Source organism: Anastrepha obliqua, chromosome 1 (assembly GCF_027943255.1).
Source record: "Anastrepha obliqua isolate idAnaObli1 chromosome 1, idAnaObli1_1.0, whole genome shotgun sequence".
In the NCBI taxonomy this organism is placed as follows: Eukaryota; Metazoa; Arthropoda; class Insecta; order Diptera; family Tephritidae; genus Anastrepha; species Anastrepha obliqua.
In genome coordinates this window covers 107870656-107891995 of record NC_072892.1, presented here as the reverse complement: position 1 = coordinate 107891995, position 21340 = coordinate 107870656, and the positions used below count along the sequence as shown (strand labels likewise).

The 21340-nt window shown below is 33.4% G+C and overlaps 1 protein-coding gene across 7 annotated transcripts in view; it reads left to right on the top strand.

The window, feature by feature from the left end:
• Positions 1–16952, top strand: part of LOC129235454 (sodium/potassium-transporting ATPase subunit alpha) — a 129993-nt gene extending 113041 nt beyond the window's left edge. For 6 of the 7 annotated variants that reach the window (XM_054869306.1, XM_054869301.1, XM_054869302.1 and 3 more), the window contains 3 exons: positions 11706–11880; positions 13004–13236; positions 13319–16952. In XM_054869306.1, coding sequence (XP_054725281.1) covers positions 11706–11880; positions 13004–13236; positions 13319–13439 — 529 coding nt within the window. In that variant the 3' untranslated portion in view covers positions 13440–16952. Of the gene's footprint in view, positions 1–3047; positions 3143–11705; positions 11881–13003; positions 13237–13318 lie in introns of all 7 variants that reach the window. The other variant, XM_054869303.1, reaches the window with a different exon arrangement.
• Positions 16953–21340: the final 4388 nt, after the last annotated feature.

The window sequence follows — 21340 nt, the reverse complement described above, 5'->3', positions numbered from 1 at the left end:
TAATATAGAAAATTAGTCAAAACTGATAGAAATCTTGAGGCACTGTCGTTTTGTTGCGGAGTGTATACAAATATTATAATAATTTTGTTTTTTTTTTTCTCGCTCCGAATTTCTGACTTAAATTAATAACATTTCGAACGAAATCTGAGCTTCTGGCTTTGAAGCCCGAAATTCTGGAACTAGCCAACAAATCTGTATAAAATTTGATTCTTTTCAATAAAATATTTATTAAAATTTCCACAAATATTCCAACCAAGAAGTTATTAGAATAATTAATTTACTTCACAAAAACAAAAACTTTTGAAATTGAAAATTAAAACTTTCAAAATCGTCGCACTGAATTTCGAATTATCACAATCTGATACTCTTCTTTTACTTGCTTTAAAAATTTAGAAAGTTACGAGTGTATTACTAAAAGAGTTACCTTAGTGTATTAGGGTTGCCTTTTATGTTTTGCGCCAAATAATGAAAACACACATAAAATAATAATGAAAATGGTTTTATTGTTTTTAAAATATTTTCCTCGGAAGCCAATACACTTCTGCATTCGCTTGAACCAATTTCCAAAGCTTGTTTGCCACTTGGAAGTGGATACCTCCAAAACGGGTTGATTAAAGGCTTTAACAGTTTTTTCAGGCATTGAGGTACTTCTTTCGCGAACAACTATTGTTGGATTAAGCTCGTCTTTGAATTTATATGCATGGGTTCAAGATTCTTGTCCTGTTACGATGGCAAAGACGTGCTTTAAACCACTGCGATTAAATTTTTTTAACATTTCCTTACACCAATCGACAGGAGCCGTTTTGTTTTTTGTCAATTGCCATATTATGCGATATGCAATGAGAACAAAACTTCTTGACGACCAAGTGCTCAAGGCTGTCACTATCTCGTGATATGTCACATGACGATTTTGGGTTATTAATTGACGCACAGCATTGATCGTTTTTGGCACAACAATCCGTTTGGGGACGGATTTCATGAAATTCTTCCTGTAAAGACGGCCAGATGGCCAGTTTGGAACTAGTTGTACCAGCGCTTCATAATGGCTAAGTTTGGTGTGCCAACAGTCGAAGTAAGTTGGCAGTGCACACCGGAATCGAAAATCGTCATAAATCATCGCCCAAATATTTTCATTTTTTATATATATTTATTCCCATCTTTTGGGTGAGATGAATTTTCCAATTCACTGAAAAAAAGAACAAATAAGTAAGGGAATGTATGTAAGTTTGTGCTAAAAAATGTAAAATTTTTTTATACACCTCCTCACACGTAATGTTGCAAAGGCGCAAAATATAAAAAGCAACCCTAGTATTTCGAAATAGCAGTATTCAATCTGTGTGAAATTTAGTTTTTATACCTAAGACAACTCACTCTCTCTCGGTACACTGGACTTACGCTCTTACGTGACAGGCTGTAACCCAGTAGTTTCCGGGCAGACTTTTGCAAAATAATGAAAATGTGTGGGAGAGCTTAATGAAAATGAAACGCTTAAGCAAGGAGTAATCATGACATTGCAGAGTTCGTTAAACTGGATTGTTTCTTTAAATCTATCTAAGTACTTAAGTATTCTTTATGTATTTCGTTGTTAATCTAAAACTCGAATAATGTATTTTTTTTTTGGATTCCTTTTAAGTTAATCAGTTAATGAATTAATCATTACACTCGGAATGTGTTGAATTCTTCATACATTCTTTTATATGAAAATTTAATTTCTATGACTTTTTTCGCTGTAGAGTTTTCAACTGACTCGTTCGTTGTTTCTCGTTTTACCCTCATTAATTTGTGAAACTGTAACGCGCCCTTGCATTCTCAAACTCAATTTTGGGCTATATCAGCCACGCTCGCATTAATCCCATTTTTGTTTTTTTTTTGTTTTGTTTCAGTTTATGCGTTGAGATAAATCAGTTTCATTCATCAAATACTCAAATTAGTCATTATGTAGTTTAGTGAACTGAAATGCAGAAAATTAAGTTTGACATAAATGAAAATAGTTAAATGTGAAACTGGAAAAAATGTAAAAATAAAAAATATTAAAAAAAATTAAGAAAATCGGTAAAATTAGCTGAGTTTAGTGTTGTTGGTTGTTGTAATTGTAATAAGTTTCTTCTAGACTCTCTTTCACAAACAGAAGATATTAGTAAAAAATATATATATATAAAAACAAAAAAGTTACCAAAACACTTGGATATGAAATGAACACACAGACCACGAAATTCTAGTGAAAATTAATAAAAAAATAGTTATTAATAAGTTTCGCCTTACGTTAGAACACACAAACCCAAACAGAAAGCAATTAAACGAAAACCCCAAAAAAAAGAGAATCTAATAAATGAATGTCACATGTCGTACCACACTTTTATTGCTGTCTATGCCTAGTAGCGTTTTACTTACATACACACATACGTTTACCGAAATATTTACCTAGTCTATTTGCCATTGCGTGAGCATACATACATATATTTTAACTATCTTAGCTAGTCTAAATGAGTTTTCAATCTATTAAAAGCCATTGCAGAGTTGTGAACCTACTATCGTTTGACTTTTGGTTGAATTGACTTTCTATAAAACAATAGTTCGACTATTTCTAGCCAACCTTTTTGAATTAATATAAAGTTTTATTTAAAATTTTGCTAACTTTCAGATTTCGTATACTAAGTTTGAGAATAGTTAAGACTCTTACTTTATTCCGTTACTTTTCTTTATTCTCTTATAAATATTGAAAACTATGTTTTTTTATTCATTTCAACTTTGTTAAATATTGTGTATGTTGTACCAGATTTTTTATAAAATGTTTTTTTTTTTTTTTAATTTCAATTTCTTCTTAGAAGTCTGTTTGTGTGTATGCGTGAGTGCGTGTGCGTGTGTGTATGTATATGTGTGCGTAAAATTTGCTTTGCCCAATTAACATACATTTTTTAATAATCACCGCACCACTCTTTGATCAACAACAAATTCTAAATAAAACAAAAAAAACTGTGAACAAAAACAATTCAAAACCGAATCAAATCAAAATCTAAAACCACAAAAATCAATAACATGACGATCAGGTGCCAGCGATCTCACTCGCTTACGAGCAAGCCGAGAGCGACATTATGAAACGTCAACCCAGGGATCCCTACCGTGACAACTTGGTCAATCGCAGGTCAGGAAAACAAAACAAAACTAAAGAGAAAACAAAAACAAAACAAAAATTTTAAGACATGAAATTTCAGCAAAAAACAAAAACAAAATCAAAAAAAAATGTGTTCAACGTTTTAATTTTAGTTGATTGTATGTCGTTTCCTTTTCATAATTTAGAATGAAAAAGTACAAAAACCAGAAACAAAAACAAAGCAAACAAAAAAAACTATTTTACTAATGTGCTAATTAGTGCTTTAATAGAGCGACAATTTTGTATTTGTTGTAGTTTTCAATTCAATGTACACAGACCCACATACCTACCTACCATCTGAGTCCATCCAATATAATACTCGTGTCACGAAGCCATTTTCACATAACTACATAGCTACTTACAATACATTGTTCCTTGCATTCGTTGTACACACACAAATGAATAGATGTAGAGTTCCATGTTGGATTGTTAAGTCATCTTAGTGTTAAATTGATGTATGTATGTACATTGATTGAACAGTTATTAGATGTGCCATCAAAAGTCATATGCAGTCACAAAATATCGCATCTACGAAAAGTTTATGCATTTTTTTGTCCTACAACATTTAGAAGAATAGTTTTACATATTAAAGCTGTCAAAGATTTCACAGATTCTAAACTCATCCGAAAGAATTTCATTGGATTTATTAAAAAGCAGATTAGATGAAATGCTTACATATGTATGCCCATTCATCGTTTCGATGCAGCAAGAATCACGTAAATTCTATGAGTGCAGTGTTCATTATTTGGATGAATATTTCTTGCTAAGTTGCTACACCGAAATTTGTTCATAATTTATTCTTACGCTATGCGCAACCATAACGATTTTCAGTGATTGTTGAAGTGCTAAAATTATAATGTGAATATCCTTTTCTGCGATAGGTTGGCAATACATTTTAGCAGTTCAGATTGTAATTGTTTGCAGAGCATTTGAATATGTTCAATGCATTGCCTTCAATGCGTGAAGTATCGCATCAGAAATGGCAGCTTCATCCATTGGACGAATTTATGCAACGCTCGAGAATAGGGCAAGTGATCACTACCGAATGCAATCGTGCGAAAAATTGCCGTTATATGGCCACTTTAAAGAAAACAAAATGTGTACATCAAATGGACGAATATTTGTTTTCCAAACACTCGGTGCTTAGGTGAATACTTGCGCACAAAGTGCATTCAAATACATCAGATTTCAAAGTCTTCAATTAAAAAGTGTGGACCTCTTCATGAAGTACTCTCAGTTTTTATGTTTTTGAGATATTGAAAGCCAAATGGCGATGAAATAAAATTAAAAAAAAAAAAAAAGTGTTTAATCTTTAACTATTTGACAAATATTCGTATAAAAAAACTTGGCGATTATTTTAATATTTCATTGTGCAGTCAATGCTTAATCACATAAAAGTTGTGCTTCGATTAGAAGAAATTTATTTTCATACAATCAATTTGCTAAATATTTGTGAAATAATAACATTTCGATGCTTCGGGCTTGACGGTACTCAGTTAGAAAAGTAAATAGGAATAAAATGTCTTTCGGCTGTTTTGTCAGAAATATAAACTTTGCATTGACAAGAAAAAAGAAACACAACGCATTTACATAACACAAACGACATACGACACACATACATGCACATTAGAATTTAGAAAGCCATGCGATTCTAAATTTTTTAAAATAAAAATTGAAAAAAAAGTGTCCGTTTTCCAACTCGCAACCTAAATTTCTTGACGTATTTCTTTCTAAACGTTCGTTAAATAAAATTTTTATATTATTTTGAATGGAAATTTTTTTTTAATTAAATTTGTCAGTGTATTTTGCCATAACTATTAATACTTATTTTCTCAATTGAGCAAAAAAAAATTCGCTGATATTATTTATTTTCGATACCGAACTCGTAAACAACATACATATTTACACACACATCTTTACATACAGTCGATAAAAAATTTCGCAAAACATGTAAATGTCCTCTTCTTCCATCTACAACAACTCGTCATTCATCATTTAAGTTTGCGACTGGTGGAAAGTGAGTACGGTAAAAAGTCGTCATTCATCGCAATGATGAATTCAAGAAAAAGTTAAATCTTAATGCTTTCAAGCAAATCTTATGACTAAATAAAAGAATAATTACGACTAATAATTTTTACTTTGTAATATAAGAAACTTTCGGAGAATGGCCACTTACCCTACTTACTTTCCTCCATCCCTGCAACATTTGTCGACATCATCAAATTAATGCCGTTTCTTTTAGATGTTTAGTGAGCTTCAATATTTAACGCGAATAGTGCTAAGTAGGTAAAAATAGTAAACGTTTGCGCACAATTTCGAAATTCAAATAGCATTTTATTCGAACATAACCCATACAACGTACATAGTATCCCTTCCCCCTTGAGTAATTATGCACACACCTATGTACGCTAAATAGTAACCTATCACGTAATGGATGGTTCGAACTGAACTCTAGCGCTTAACATACCCCTAACTACACACATATACGAGTATGTCTGCGAAAACTGCGTTTGTGGCTAGAAAATGAAGCTTAATCGTACCAATTGTTTGTTGCAAGAGGCTGCCTGCCATAATGCCCACGTCTGTTTCAATTTGAGTATGCGCGATATGTAGTGCGCGTGCGCTCTTTAATTTTAATTAATTTTCGTTTTTGCTGTAGTTCAATAAACTCGCTAATAGTAGAGTGCCCGTTTGACTTTAAAAAAATTTATATACCCCAAAGCTAATACTGCAAGAGTTCAAAAATATGCATTGAAATGTGAGTATAGTTTTTCATAACTTCGTAATTGCGAGAGTCGTCCCCAGGTGAAGTTCAGAGCTTTTCCTTGCACACACATCCGCTCTTTCATTTCCCTACACTCCAGAGTGGCTGGGAGCCTAACAACGTGTCGTACTTAATAAACTATACAATTTCTACCGTGATTTTGGTATTAGTTTATGATACTTGACAAACACTGCCTCTAAGTGCCAAATTTCAAATCACTTTTCTCCAAAATTAATTAAAATTCAATCGTGTCATCGACTCGTGGCCTGTTATATCTACATACACATAGAAATTAGTTCAATGGCGTCAATTGATCATCATTTATTTCTGAAATATATTTTTGTGTGATTCGGGATCTAAAACAATAAATCTCAGAGAACAGTACCAACTAGATTATTATTATTATTATTATTAGAAGGTCATTGCGCACTGCGAACAGAGTTGATCCATTGTGCAAGGCCTATTTTTGTAACCCTAGAATTTTAGGCTTTTTAAAAATTTTATCACAATTTTGAGTTTGTTGTTTCAAAGATTGCATGGAAATACTATACGGTGTCACCAAGGCGGTGAAGTCTTTGTCTGCCTAATGCAGGACATTCAAAAAGCACATGTTCTGAGCTTTCTATGTCAATTTCGCAAAAGCGGCAGACATTGGTCTCAGATATACCAATATTATTTAAATGCTCACTCAGGCTGCAGTGACCTGTAAGATATACTGTTAAAAAACGCGGATCTACTCTGCTTAGTGAAAGTATCTTATCAGATATTTTTTCGCTAGATTAAAAAGTTAAAATTAAAAAGTTACGATTATGAAAATGTCGAAAAAAACCGCAACCGTAGCGAAAACAGCCGGATTCGGCGAGGCCAGAATGTTTTGATCGTACTCCATGGCACTCCATACATCGCCGAAATATTTTGATGAGCTTTCTATCCTTTTACTCTTACACCAGTTCTTATGAAAAAAATGATTATATTATAAAATAAACTTTGATTTTTAATAGAAAAATTCAAAATTGAAAGTGTTCACTGAATCCAAATCAGCTGAAATTTAAATAAATGTTTTTCAAGGACGTTCACAGAGATATTAATGAATTTTTTAATTAATCCTTAACAAACTCATTGGATTGCCTTTTTAGAAATATGATTGTAAATCCATGAAAATTCTCAAGCAAACAAGAACCCTTTGTTTCAACACAAGAAATGCTTCTAATTCCATGTGGACTATCTACGAGTTAGACATAGATATAGGCTAGCTATGCATCTCAAATCGTTATATTTCCATATATAGCTATATACTCGCCAAGAGCGCCAATAAATTCTCCTAAAACACAATCAAATTAAATATGAAAGGCAGTCGCCAATTCTGTTAACTTTAATCAGCATTTATCGGCAAAGTCGTTTAGTAGGTCAAGAGGTTTTTAACAAGCACTTAGGATAAATGGCTGCCCAAGTGAGAGCCCACTGGGACACAGAATCAAATTCGTCCATTGTGATTTAACAACAACTTTCTTCTGTAAATTAAAATTTTTAAATAAAGCAAATCTTTGAAATGAAATTGTGTGCATCTATAAGAATATTTCAATTGAAATAAAGGAAAAATAATAATATAGTTTCGGGCAAATACTCATATTGGCTCTTATTCACAAATAGCCATTCTTTTATAAAAATTTCATTCACTTTTTCACATAATTGAGGCTCTATCTCTCTTTGACTTTGAGTTTAAAGCCCTCAGCGATTTATGGCTTATCCGCGTAGATTTTTTATATCCCCCTCATCAGCCTCAAGATATTTAGAAAGTATCGTCTTTGCGAGCACAGAATGTCATTTTACGAAGTGATTTTTTTCTGCAACCTGATACTCTCTTCGCAAATATATCGCGTCTGCTCTTTTTGTATTTATGTTTATCAGTTAGTTGCTCAGCTTTTTCTTGCGCCCAAACTGTATGCATATAGTATATTACATACATACCCACATATGTATGTTTGTGTTGTTGACTAAGTGAGCAAATGTTTGCAAACTTTACTTCCACGTGTCTGGTCTACTTACAGTAGCAGGCATAACTGAGCACGTGATGGATTTTTCTTAATATTTTTAATATTTTTCGAATTAAAATTAAATATATATTTTTTCATATAATTGTTCATGCTTTAACCAAAACAATATAAATCAAACTTTCAAGCTTTATACAAAATAAAAAAAAAAATCAACAAATTTTCATTTAATATTTAAATTTTTTAATCTGAATTTAAAAAAAAACTCCGAGTATGCAGGTTTGTAGCCCATTGAATTTTGGTACAATAAAGTGCAAGTTTTAAATGACTAGAAAATTCGAATGCAATGATGTTGTTTTTGTTAATTTTATTTATCAAAACTGCATTCAAATGGGCGGTAAATCGAAATTAACGGCGAAATCCTTTTTCACAGATGCAGCTCTAAACATGAATCTTGGATACTTAAGAGTTCGTTATCAGCAGAACAGCGGGACCCACTTATACGTGAATATTACGTTTGTCCAATTCCGTTCTGAATTTGCCTTAGTCCATGCAAGTCCTTTTTCAATGTAATAATTGGAGCAGCGGCTTTGTTTTTTTTTTCAATGTGCTCCAGAATTTGAGGCTTTTTGCACGTAAACATCCTCAAATCGTGTCTTTGGATATTTTAACACCACTTACCCATAAAACTGTTTCAATTTCATCCAACTATTAGTTCGGCTTTGTCCTAAAAAAATCTATGATCTTCTGATTTTGCTTTGGAGAGGTATATTTTTTGGACTTCATTCGACGAAGTCGTCAACATTTTTAAATGAACTATTTTTTGTCAATGTGATTTTTTAGCTGCTTAAAATTTGCACTGCATTATATAAAATTCAATAGGCTATAAACTGCATATTCGAAATCCTTCAAAAAATTCAAAAAAGATTAAAATTTAGTTGAAAACTTGTTGCATTTTTTTAAATATTGTGTAAAGTTTCAAAGTTTGATTTTTATGGTTTTGGTAGAAGAATGGACAATATTAAAAACAAAACAGAAAAATTAGTTCGAAAAACATTGCAAATATTCGAAAAAAATCATTATGTCCTTATTTATGCTCGCTACTGTACATATAAGGCTTTCTTCATTTCATTTTTCGCTCTGCCATCTACAAATATTTCAAATGCTTTCACAATTCTTAATGCATTTATGCTCTACCACTCTCAACTTATGCTGCATGCCCGCTATTTATTATTTGACTTTTCTTTGTTGTAAGTATTTACAAATGCATGTTAATGCTTGTTGGTATGCAAATAATCGCCTTTACTTTGGTTTTGCTGTAAATTGCTCTCAAATACACTTGTAAATAAATGTACATATATAAAATATTAAAAGTCGTACAAGTATAAATACATATGTGTCTGTACATATCTGTATATCTGTAAGTATTTGTATTCCTAATATTATAAATTTATTTCTAAGTCAGTTTCTACTTCATTGCATTTTCTAGTTTGTTATTGGTGTTTTGGTATGATTAGTTTAGCTTAATTGACTTTGCACACAAACAACAAAAAAGTGCTTTGCTTTTTTCGCACTAAAAATGTATACCCAAATGCATTCAAAAAAAAAGGGAAACAATGCATTGCACTGCCTTTCGCACGCATACATAAATATGTAAATTGAAAAATCACTATATACTCTCTGCCCTGATGAGCAGACAGCCTCTTACCCTCATCACTAGCAATGAAAGCTTTCAATATTCAGCCGTCAATTGTTGCTTTCTGTAAAGTAGTACTTCAACGCTATAAATAAAATAAATACAAATTTGAATTAAATTTGAAATGCTCAAATTACTAACTACAAATTGATTGAAAAAAAAACTTAGCTTAAACGCTTTTGCTTTGCGTATATTTTTATTTTTTTTTACTTATCAGAATTTCAAATTTTCTAAAACTACCGTAAAAAATGAGCAGTATAAATTAAAAATAAATTTGTCGAATTAGATTAACACAAATTTACTAACGTGCACATCAAACCTAATAGTTTATGTCATACCTGAATGTAACTAATTGAATGAAAAAAACTCACAAAAATGCCTCTAATATTTCAAAACGAAATTTATGTACAAAATTATGTGCATAAATCTTGTAATCGCATATATTAGAGTGATATTGTGTGTCTTAAACGACGCCAATTGCTGTGGAATTTTTTTTTAAAGGCACAAAAAAAAAAATTTTTTTTTGAATAAAGTAAATTCAAAGCTTTAATTTTTTTTCCAAATCGCTTAACTAAAACTTATAATTTACTTATTATAATATACAAAATTCTCGAACATTTTTTTTGTTTCATGTTTTTGTCAGAAATGTTTTATAACAGCGGATAAGCAGAGAAACAGTTTTAAGAAATTTAATAATCATTATTTTTATCTGGTATTTTGATTAAAATAATTAAAATTAAAGCAATTTGAATTAAAAAGAAAACAATTTTAATATAAAAATATATAAATTCGGAAGATCTATTGCTATTTCTCACTAATAACTGATATGCCCTTGATTTTATATAAAGAACAATGGCTGGATTTAAAAAAACAAATCATCTGAAATAATTGGATTCAAAATTTATTTTACTTTAGTTTTGGTCGTAAATATTTTACAAAAATAATTTTAAAAAATATTTCATCACACAAAATTTTTTTAATAGATTTTCTGAATTACGACAGGTTTTTTAATTTATCAGTTAAAGGATTAAAAAAAATGTTGGTACAAGAAACAGTGTAATTATTAGTAAAAGATGTAAATTTTAAAGAATTTTTTATTTGAGTAGAAATTTATTTTACCATAAGTAAAAAACCAAAAGCAGTGTCTCTCTAAAGTAAAAAAGAAGTTGAAACAAAAGTTTTTATTTTATCTTAGATTTTTCAATTACTTTTTAGCAAAAAAAGTATGAACACAAAAAAAGCAAAATTAAATAGTAAAATGAATAAAAATATAATATCTTCTGTTTAGTTTGTAAAGATTTAATAATTTTTTTTCCTGAATACAAAAAAAACTAACAATTTTCAATTAATTTTCATAATTTTCAATTAATTTTCATAATTTGTTTTTTTTTTTTGCATAAAATAAGCAATTTGCCTTATGTTCCGACTAGCGACATTAAATTGTAACGTTACATTGTTTTTTGTTTTTTTGTTTTTGTTTTTTGTTTTTGTATTTAATTTATTGTTAAGGAAAAAAAATTATGACAAACTAAAAGGAAGATATTTTCAGACATTTTACCATTTAATTATTTCTTTTTGTTCTGTTTTGTTTTTTGCTTTCTTTTATTGTAAAAAAAAAAATATACGCGAAAATCTTAATCAGTATCTTTCTAAATTTTACACTTCTTGTTCTTCATATTCGATAATGAAATTTGATTATTGCTTTGAAATTAGCAAAAAAAAAATTTTTTTCTTCCATACTTCATATTTTTTCATCAACGCTAAAATAAAATATCATAAAACTGCTACGCTAAATTCATTAAAGCATTGCTCTGCGTTGCACTTAGTTTGTGCATAAAGAAATGATCAAAAAAAAAACAATAATAATAGTAATAAAAAACAAAAAAAAAAACATATTAATTAAAAATAAACCTCCAGCAGTTGGCTATCGTTTTCACAACAAATATTTTCGTAGTTAGTTCTAACCCAAAGTAACAAATCCCACTTTCCTCCTTAAAAAAAAAATACATACATATTTACTATTTACACCTGGAAACAGCAGCTATGAATTTTTTACTAATTTCATCTATTTATTTTACCCCCCTAATCACCGAATGAATACAGATTGATTTCGATGGCCTATGGTCAAATTGGTATGATCCAAGCTGCTGCCGGTTTCTTCGTGTACTTCGTCATCATGGCTGAAAATGGTTTCTTGCCAATGACGCTGTTCGGTATTCGTAAGATGTGGGACTCAAAGGCTGTCAACGATTTAACCGATTCGTATGGACAAGAATGGGTGAGTTTTAACTAATGAAATGTGATAAAAAAAATTGTTTATTCAAAAAAATAAAATAAATAAAGTAAAATAAATAAATAAAAAATAATAAAACGTTAATCTGATGGGTATTAACCAAGATAAACTTGCTACTTTCTTCCTCTTCTTCCTATAGTATGAATGAACATAGAATTAGAGGTTAGAATGTAATTGAACTGAGTGGCGCTGCGATATAAGAAAGTGGCGCCACAATAAGATCTGAATTAAATTTGTAGATAACAATAGGAGCTGAAATGTACAAGAGAATAAACGAACAAATGAGATTATTCGATAAGCTCCAATATTAAGTTGAATAGTTTTGAAAACAAAAAATATTAATTTAGCGCTAAAGTTGAATGAACCAACTTTTCATTTACTTACACCCTGTAATTTGGCGACCGCTTTGGCGAATGGGCTGGTGCGTGACTATTATTAGTTAGCGTACGGGCATGAAATACTAAGTGATATCAAACGTTTTTTCTCATAACGGCCGGCTCTCGTCAAGAAATGGCAAAGCTCCGAGGGTATATCTGCCGTTCGGAGTCGACTTAAAACTGTGGAAAAACATGAAGACGCACACCAGAAATAGATGGAGGAGCTTGACCAAACACCCGATAAAAGTTTAAGCACCAACTGTAGATAGGTTGGGGAAAAAGAAATGCACTCTCGTAAAATATCAATCAAACAATTTAAAGGGAATGCAGGTATTTGCAATTTTGGCTTCGTCGATTTCGTTCAGGCATTTTTAATGTTAACGAAACTGTGATAAAATCACAGAAATAATCGAAGTTGACCGGCTGTTAGTAGTCGTAGCATCGCCCAGGATCGACCATAAAACAGTTTTAAATCATTTGCGCAAAAATGTTACACAAAAATTAGGATTCTCTTTCCCCAAATTAATGCGAATTTCTACATCAGACATACCAAGCACTTAAATTATATTTAGTTGTTGTTGTTGTAACAACATAAAACATCTCTCATAAATATTTTGGTACGGCTGCAGGCGTGACAGCCCTTGTCATAGATTATTTAAAATATACTGTAGTCATTTTTGCTTTTGATAATTGAATTGTTAATTGCTTTCCTTTCTTTTCTCTTCTCTTAGACCTACCGCGATCGTAAGACACTCGAGTACACTTGCCACACCGCTTTCTTTGTTTCTATTGTGGTTGTGCAATGGGCGGATTTGATTATCTGTAAGACACGACGAAACTCCGTCTTCCAGCAGGGCATGCGAAATTGGGCATTGAACTTTGGTTTGGTGTTCGAGACGGTGTTGGCGGCCTTCCTGTCCTACTGCCCCGGCATGGACAAGGGTCTGCGCATGTATCCACTGAAGTGAGTTATAAAACCAATGAAAATGCAGAATACATTTTCTAATTTTTTTTTATTTTAAATTTTTAATTACAATTCTCTATAGATTCGTTTGGTGGTTACCAGCCATTCCATTTATGTTGGCTATTTTCATCTATGATGAAATTCGTCGATTCTACTTGCGTCGTAATCCAGGCGGCTGGTTGGAACAGGAGACGTACTATTAAGCTGTATGTTCAGATACATAATAACAACAAAAACAAGAAAGCAACAACACAACAGCGAGCGCATTTGCAAATATACGAGAGTACTATAACAAAAGCAAAAATAACAGCAAAAGCGAAAACAACAGAAGCAACATATTTGAATTTTACGATACGAGTGCGAAGGTGAACGAGCGCGCTGTGGTCGCTCAGGCAGCAGAAATTAAATAACAGCAACAACAACGATAGTAGCAATAGCAAACGAGAGCCATTTACTGCAGCTAAAACAGCTAAGGCAATGTTAAAAGGCAGCAACAACAACATTATTTAATATGCATGCATGCAGCGAATATCTTAAGCGACCACCATCACCACCACCACCACAACAACAACAGCAACAACCAGAATTATATTTTTTTTAATTTTAATTATTTAATAAAGAAAAAGATAATTATTTTAACGATTAAGTAAAGTTAAATTATAAATTAAATAATGGTAATAATACGAAACAAAATAAAACACAAAAAAAAAAAAACAAACAAAAAAAGTAAAACGAAAACCCAACCACACATTACCCAATAAATAGCAGTTGTTTTTTGTAAGCAAACTTTAATAAATTGTCCCTTAAAAAGCAGAAAAATGGAAGGAAGATGATGCGCTATAACAAATCGATTTAAGGTCGTTAGACTATTGACGTTGAGTGAAAGTTGCCGAAATCTAATTGAGTATGGAAGTTAGTCAGCAGTCGGGAGAAACAAAGCAGAGTTGGAGATTTGTTGCCAGCAGTTACAACTTTGGCCATATTTCTATATCCGCTAACGAATCAAAAATGTTAGCAAAGACAACTTTAAACAATTTGATAGAAAAAAACTTAGTTGAAAATTTTTCTGAATTTAAATATGTAGGAAAGATAAGAAAATGGATAAAAAAATATTTAGATAAATACACAAATAAGACACAAAAACAAGTACTAGATAAAACTGAATAAGCATGAACATAAATTTAGCAAAAACAAAAACAATTAAATAAATAAAAGTGGCATGCAAGTAAGTGTTTATATGTACATATATACATATATATACATACATGCATATATCCCTGATAATAATGCAAGCAAACAGGCAGTAAAAGAAATTTTATTAATGCAATACACTACCACTACCAAACGAAATGGAAATCAAACACACCACCTTTGAAGCTAAAAATTATGCCCCAACTAACCCAACGCTGTTCTACTAACTTGTAATAGTATACAAAGTGAGAATAAAGCGATTGCAGCAGCAGATATGCGAATTAGGCTAGTATTAGTGGTTTTACACACACACATCTATCCAACATACAAGCATTTTGAAAGCAGGCAGATATTGGTCAAACGCTGAAGTATAGTATTATTGGTATGAAAGCAAGAAAAAAACAAAAATAAAATAATATACAAATTTAGGTAATGTAATAAGTAGGTGAGTACATAAAACACACACACACGCATACATGCATTCATACAATTGTATCAAAAATGGGAAAAAATAGCTTAAGGCAGGGGGCAGGAAAAGGCTGAGTAGCTGAAATAGCAGCAACTCTGAGGCTTTGAGGCAGAGTTTTAACGTTAGGCGCCAGCTGCATATAGCGCATGCTTAGACAAATACATACTTATTTACATTGACATTTTTGAGATGAAAATACATTAAATAAAAAACAACAACATATAAACTGCCATTGCTCCCTTGTGCGCAGCACAAACTCATCTAAAGTTTCACCCACACACACACACGCACACACACAAATGTATGAATCAAACATGCACGTCACTTAGAAACAAACCAATTTTGCTAAACTTAGCAAGAAACTTACACTGTTGTTCATGAAATACTAGAAAACACAGTTACATCCACATCTACATACATCGACGTAAGCTTTTCCTACAGAAGCTGATTTTTCAAATGTTTTGTCCCATTTTCGAACACACACAAACCCCCTTCTTCTTAACCCCAAATCCACGCAGCATTAATCGTTTTACTTGCTAGCGGCAAGCTTCGGACAGCAACGCGTTTATTGTTGATTGTTGTTTTTGTGATTTCCTAATTCCCTCTGCGTTGTTTGTCCTGTTGTAGTTATCCTAATTTTTTAAGCAACTAATGAAGAAACAAAAATAAAATGACAAATGCGAGTAAACTAAAGCAAAGGTAAAAAGAAGAAAAAGTGAAAAGAGAAGTAAAATAATTGATTTGTTAATCTATTTGCCTTTTTATTGAGAAATTAGAATTTATAATTAAAGTATAAAATTGTGTGAAAATATAAATACAAGTGAAGGTAAAAAAAATATAAAAGCAAAAAGTTATTATTCGTTAGACAAAATGAAAATACAAAGAAAGCAAACAAAAACACAAAAACAAAAAAAAGGAAAATAAAAATAAAAAATGTGTAGCCAATAACATAAATATAAAATGAAATTATTTAGTGCATGTCTTTCGCTCTTAAATGACGCTTCACAACAGCTGCACGCACACCCACACACACTTGCGCAGTGTGGGAACCTTAACGAGACCTTTTGGTCTACGTTTGGTTTCCGCAAGCTGTGCATAGAGTAGCTGCCGGACATGCGTGCATATGATTTCTGATAAATGCAAATAAATTTAATAAAATGAAATAAAATTTATTCATAAATAAAATAAAATGCAGATAAAAACAATTGAAAGTATAAGAGTAATGCATAATTCACACTATATAACAGCAAGCAGTAAGAAAATATTTCGTAAAAGTGTTCATATATAAAGAAAACCAAAATGTATAAGAAAACCAAACATTTAAATATTTAAAAACAAATTACAAAAAAAAAAGAAAAATTCATGAAAACTATTTTATTTTTTCGTTTTTGCTAAAAATTAACACTCTGTTAGCCGTACAATAAGTAATAAAATAATATATTTTCCAACGCGTTGTTTGTGTGGCTAATTCTTAGTTCAAATTAAATAAAAAATATTTCTTAAAACTATTATATACATTTGATTTTAGCTGAGTTCAAATAATACACAACAAGCAAAAAAAAAAAAATGCAAACAATTTAAAGTACCAAATTTGTGCTTATAGCATTGAGCGCGCACCTTCAGCCACTTCCACAATCGCCTTAGCATACTTTGCGGCTAACAAGCAAGGCAATCTGCTGCCACATATTCTATAACACATCCAAATTCACACGCACACTTCTTGCCATGTGCGCGTTTGTGCTCTTGTGCACGCATAACCATGGCCTTCTTGTGGATGCGCGCAGTTTTGAAAGAGTGCGATGTGCCTCCTTATCGAATCGAATCGAATTGAAAAATTCAAACAATGCAAACAAAATTTGTAATTAACTACTGCTAAAACTCTTTTAAAACTACATTATGGTTAAATTTTTTTGATATAAGGTTTCGTTTATAGTAGTTTTCGTTGGTTTATTGTATCGCCCTCCGCTGTAAATGTATTTGTAGATTTAATTAAAATTTAAAATTAATACAAACAAAAAACAAGCATATAAAAATAATAAAACACACAACAGAAACAGATGTGCATTTTTATTTCTTACGCAGCAGCAAATGAGGATTAATGAAAATGCCGTAGCAAATTAAAGGGTGCTAGAAAAATTCTAAATATGTAAAATCTATCTGTCTATGGATCTCGTCCCTGCTTGGCTGTAGCGAAATTAATACTGCGGCGGGAGGGAAGAGAATACTAGATTCGGGCATAGGTGCATACTGTAGGGTGGTGTCCTCTCGCCTCTCCTCTGGTTAGTAGCTATTGACGAAGCTCTAACTCGTATAAATGGGGGTAAGGTAAAGGTAGTAGCATACCCCGTTGACGTGGTCCTAATGGTATCGGACCGTTTGGCTCAGTCATGTCTATACTTAATTGATGGGCTGCCAGCTCTGACAAAACAGAGTTGGTGTTATTTATCAGAAAATATAAGTACTTTAGACTTCCAAAATTAAATAACCACGTTCTTCCACTTTCATCGGAAGTTAGGTAACTTGGAGTGATACTTGACTCCAAACTCCATTGGAAGCTACAAATTGAAAGTCGGATAAAGAAAGCCAGCATAGCTTTTTACTCCTGCAAATTGGGACTCAAGCCACAGGTCGTGCTTTGGTTGACCAACGTAGTGGTTCTGCCAGTCTTAACGTATGGATACCTGGTTTGGTGGGAAGCTCTTCGGAAGGGCTATAACATCACTAAACCGAGAACGGTGCAGAGGACTGCAAGTATTGGCATCACCTGCGAGTGCAGAACTTGCTTCGGTGCTGCCGTTTTGCACATCCCATCAACTTTTACGTTATTACGTTATTAAAGGAGGTTGGCCTCTGGAGGCAATTTCTCAATTGACATATCTGAATTTCCGACAGATCCCTGTATCCGCGCCAAAGCAATCTTTCCCAAGTAGGCAAGATTGGAGCGTTGGGAAAGTCTGCACCGAAGCTGGTACCTCTGTACTCACTGTCGGCTCCAAGATGAAATCAAGAACCGGAGCAGGGGTTTTCCTTAAATCAGTCAATTTATCTTTTTACTTAAAATTGCTCAATACTGCTAGTTTTTTTCAGGCAGAAGCCTTTGCGATCCTGCGGGCATGCAAATCACTTATTGCCAATGCCACATGCAAAAGAAGGGTTTTAAAAATTGTATCCAATGGAGGGTTAATAGTGTGTTCTCCCCTCAAGACGAACAAAGGCAATTTTGGTTATTCACACGTCCATTTAATTGAAAATGCCACCGAACTTGTTGCCCGAAATATTTGAGCCAATGAACGGGTGAAATGTTCAGATAAATTATCACGTAAACGTTGAATATTTTAATGTGAACAAAATTTACCATGAGCAGTTCCACACGAATCATTGGCTTTCAAATACGCTTCGATTGTGAACGCTTGTTATTCACCCGTCCACTGCGACAACGTGCAGGGTTTGATTGAAAAGTAATGAGCCTTCTTGCGCGAAGCGTCTGCCAAGCGATCAACCGAATCGACTGGTGGGGGAAAATGATCTTTGGATCTTCCCCTTCCACTAGAAACCGGTCCCAGTTCGCTGGCAACAGCGGCGCAGTCAACATCGCTCCGCGCGTGAAAGTTGTTTTAAAAGTGTGTTAGGATTTTGCAGTGACGAAAATGCAGGGATCGTTGGAGCAACGTTACTCTATCAAATTTTGCGTAAAGCTAAACAAAACGAGTACCGAACCCATTGGGCTACTCAAGGAGGCATACGGAGGCCAATCTCTGTCCAGCGCCCAGGTAAAACGGTGGCACAAGTCGTTCAAGGAAGGCCGGGAGGACGTCGAAGACTTACAGCGATCATCTTTTTCGACTCACGAGGCATTGTCCACAATAGGACCCTTCAACACGACAATGTTCCGGCGCACACCGCCTTCCTCTGCACCCCTGCATTGGCCAAGATAAGGGTTCCGGTGCTTTCCCACCCTCCCTACAGCCCAGACCTAACGCCTCCGGACTTCTTCTTGTTCCCGCGCCTGAAAAGAAAGCTGAAGACGAGGCGTTTCGACTCCATCGAGGCGATCCAAAAAACTTTGAAAGCCGCGATTCCGGCGGATGAGTTTAAAAAATGTTTCCTGCAGTGGAAGGATCGCAACCAGCGGTGTATTGATGCTCAAGGGTCCTATTTTGAAGAATATTAGTTGCATAAGCCAAAAGGTTTAATAAAACTGCTTAAAAAATAAGGCTCATTACTTTTCAATAAAACCCTGTAACTAAATAATCCGCACGAATAGCAAAGCTAACGCGGTTCCCTTACGCTCATTCGCTCAGAGGTTAGGGAGACGCTTAAAATATAATTCTGCCACTGAATGCACTGAGGGTTTCTTTCAGCCTTTCTAAATAACGAAAAATCATGAAAATCGTTTGCAATCAATAAAACTGTGAAATCTCCTCGGAAAAAGTGCTGTAACTCCCTCGATTTTCCTCTGATTGGCCTTAAACTTTGACATATATCCTTCCAGTAAAATATCTATAGCTTCTCACCTTTGCTGGCGTAAAATTTCGGCACGTATTTGTAGAAGCGGCAGGCTTTTCAAATATGCAAGGATCCAAAAAAATCGGTTGACAAACAACAAAACTGTAAAATCTGCACGTAGAAGGTACGGTAACTCAGTAAATTTTGCTCTGATTGGCCTCAAACTATGACACACTACCTTCCAGTAAAAGCGCTTAAACTCTTTAAAAGAATGAAGAAAATCGGTTGGTAAACAGAAAAACTGTGAAATCTCTTCGGAAAAAGTGCTGTATGAAAGTCCGTTGACAAACAAGAAAACTGTGAAATCTTCTAAGTAAAATTGCTGTAACTCTCTCAATTTTGTTCTGATTGGCCTGAAACTTTGACATATATCCTTCCAATGAAAGAGCTATAACTCGCTCAGCTTTGCTCTGATTGGCTTGAATTTTCGACACGTAATTGCGAAAGCGCTAGCCTTTCTAAATATGCAAGAATCAAGAAAATCGGTTGGCAAACAACAAAACTGTGAACTCTCCTCCGAAAAAGTGCTGTAACTCCCTCGATTTTCCTCTGATTGGCCTTAAACTTTGACATATATCCTTCCAGTAAAATATCTATAGCTTCTCACCTTTGCTGGCGTAAAATTTCGGCACGTATTTGTAGAAGCGGCAGGCTTTTCAAATATGCAAGGATCCAAAAAAATCGGTTGACAAACAACAAAACTGTAAAATCTGCACGTAGAAGGTACGGTAACTCAGTAAATTTTGCTCTGATTGGCCTCAAACTATGACACACTACCTTCCAGTAAAAGCGCTTAAACTCTTTAAAAGAATGAAGAAAATCGGTTGGTAAACAGAAAAACTGTGAAATCTCTTCGGAAAAAGTGCTGTATGAAAGTCCGTTGACAAACAAGAAAACTGTGAAATCTTCTAAGTAAAATTGCTGTAACTCTCTCAATTTTGTTCTGATTGGCCTGAAACTTTGACATATATCCTTCCAATGAAAGAGCTATAACTCGCTCAGCTTTGCTCTGATTGGCTTGAATTTTCGACACGTAATTGCGAAAGCGCTAGCCTTTCTAAATATGCAAGAATCAAGAAAATCGGTTGGCAAACAACAAAACTGTGAACTCTCCTCCGAAAAAGTGCTGTAACTCCCTCAATTTTTCTCTGATTGGCCTGAAACTTTGACACATTACCTTCCAGTGAAAGTGCTCTAACTCGCGCATCTTTGTTCTGATTGGCGGAAAATTTCGGCCCGTAGAAGAAACGTCAGCCTTTCTAAATATGCAAGGATCCAAAAAATCGGTTGGCAAACAACAAAACTGTGAACTCTCCTCGGAAAAAGTGCTGCAGCTCCCTGACTTTTGCTTTGATTGGCCTGAAAATTTGACATATAACCTTCTAGTAAAATACCTATAACTCGCTCGGCTTTACTGTGATTGGCCTTAAATTTCGACGCATAATGGTAGAAACGTCAGTATTTTTAAATATGCAAGAATCATGAAAATCGGTTGACAAACAACAACACTGTGAAATCACCTCGGAAAAAGGGGTGTAACTCCTTTAATTTTTTCTGATTGGGCTGAAACTTTGACACATTTCCTTCCAGTAAAAGTGCTCTAACTCGCTTATCTTTGCTCTGATTTGCGTGAATTTTCGCCACGCAGTTGCAGACGCGTCACCCTTTCCAAATGTGAGAGAATCATGAAAATCGCAAAAAATATTTGCATTTCGGAGTCGGCTTTAAACTGTAGGTTCCTCTATTGGTGGAACAACATCAAGACGCACACCACAAATAGGAGGAGGAGATCGCCCAAATACCCTGCGTCAATTATATATAAAGGTTGATTGTTTAGCTATTATCTTTTTAAACAGTTGGTTTAGACAGCTGACGCACGTTTCGTGTTTTGTTTCACTGCCAAACATCTTCAGTTGGTCTATAATTTAACCATGAATC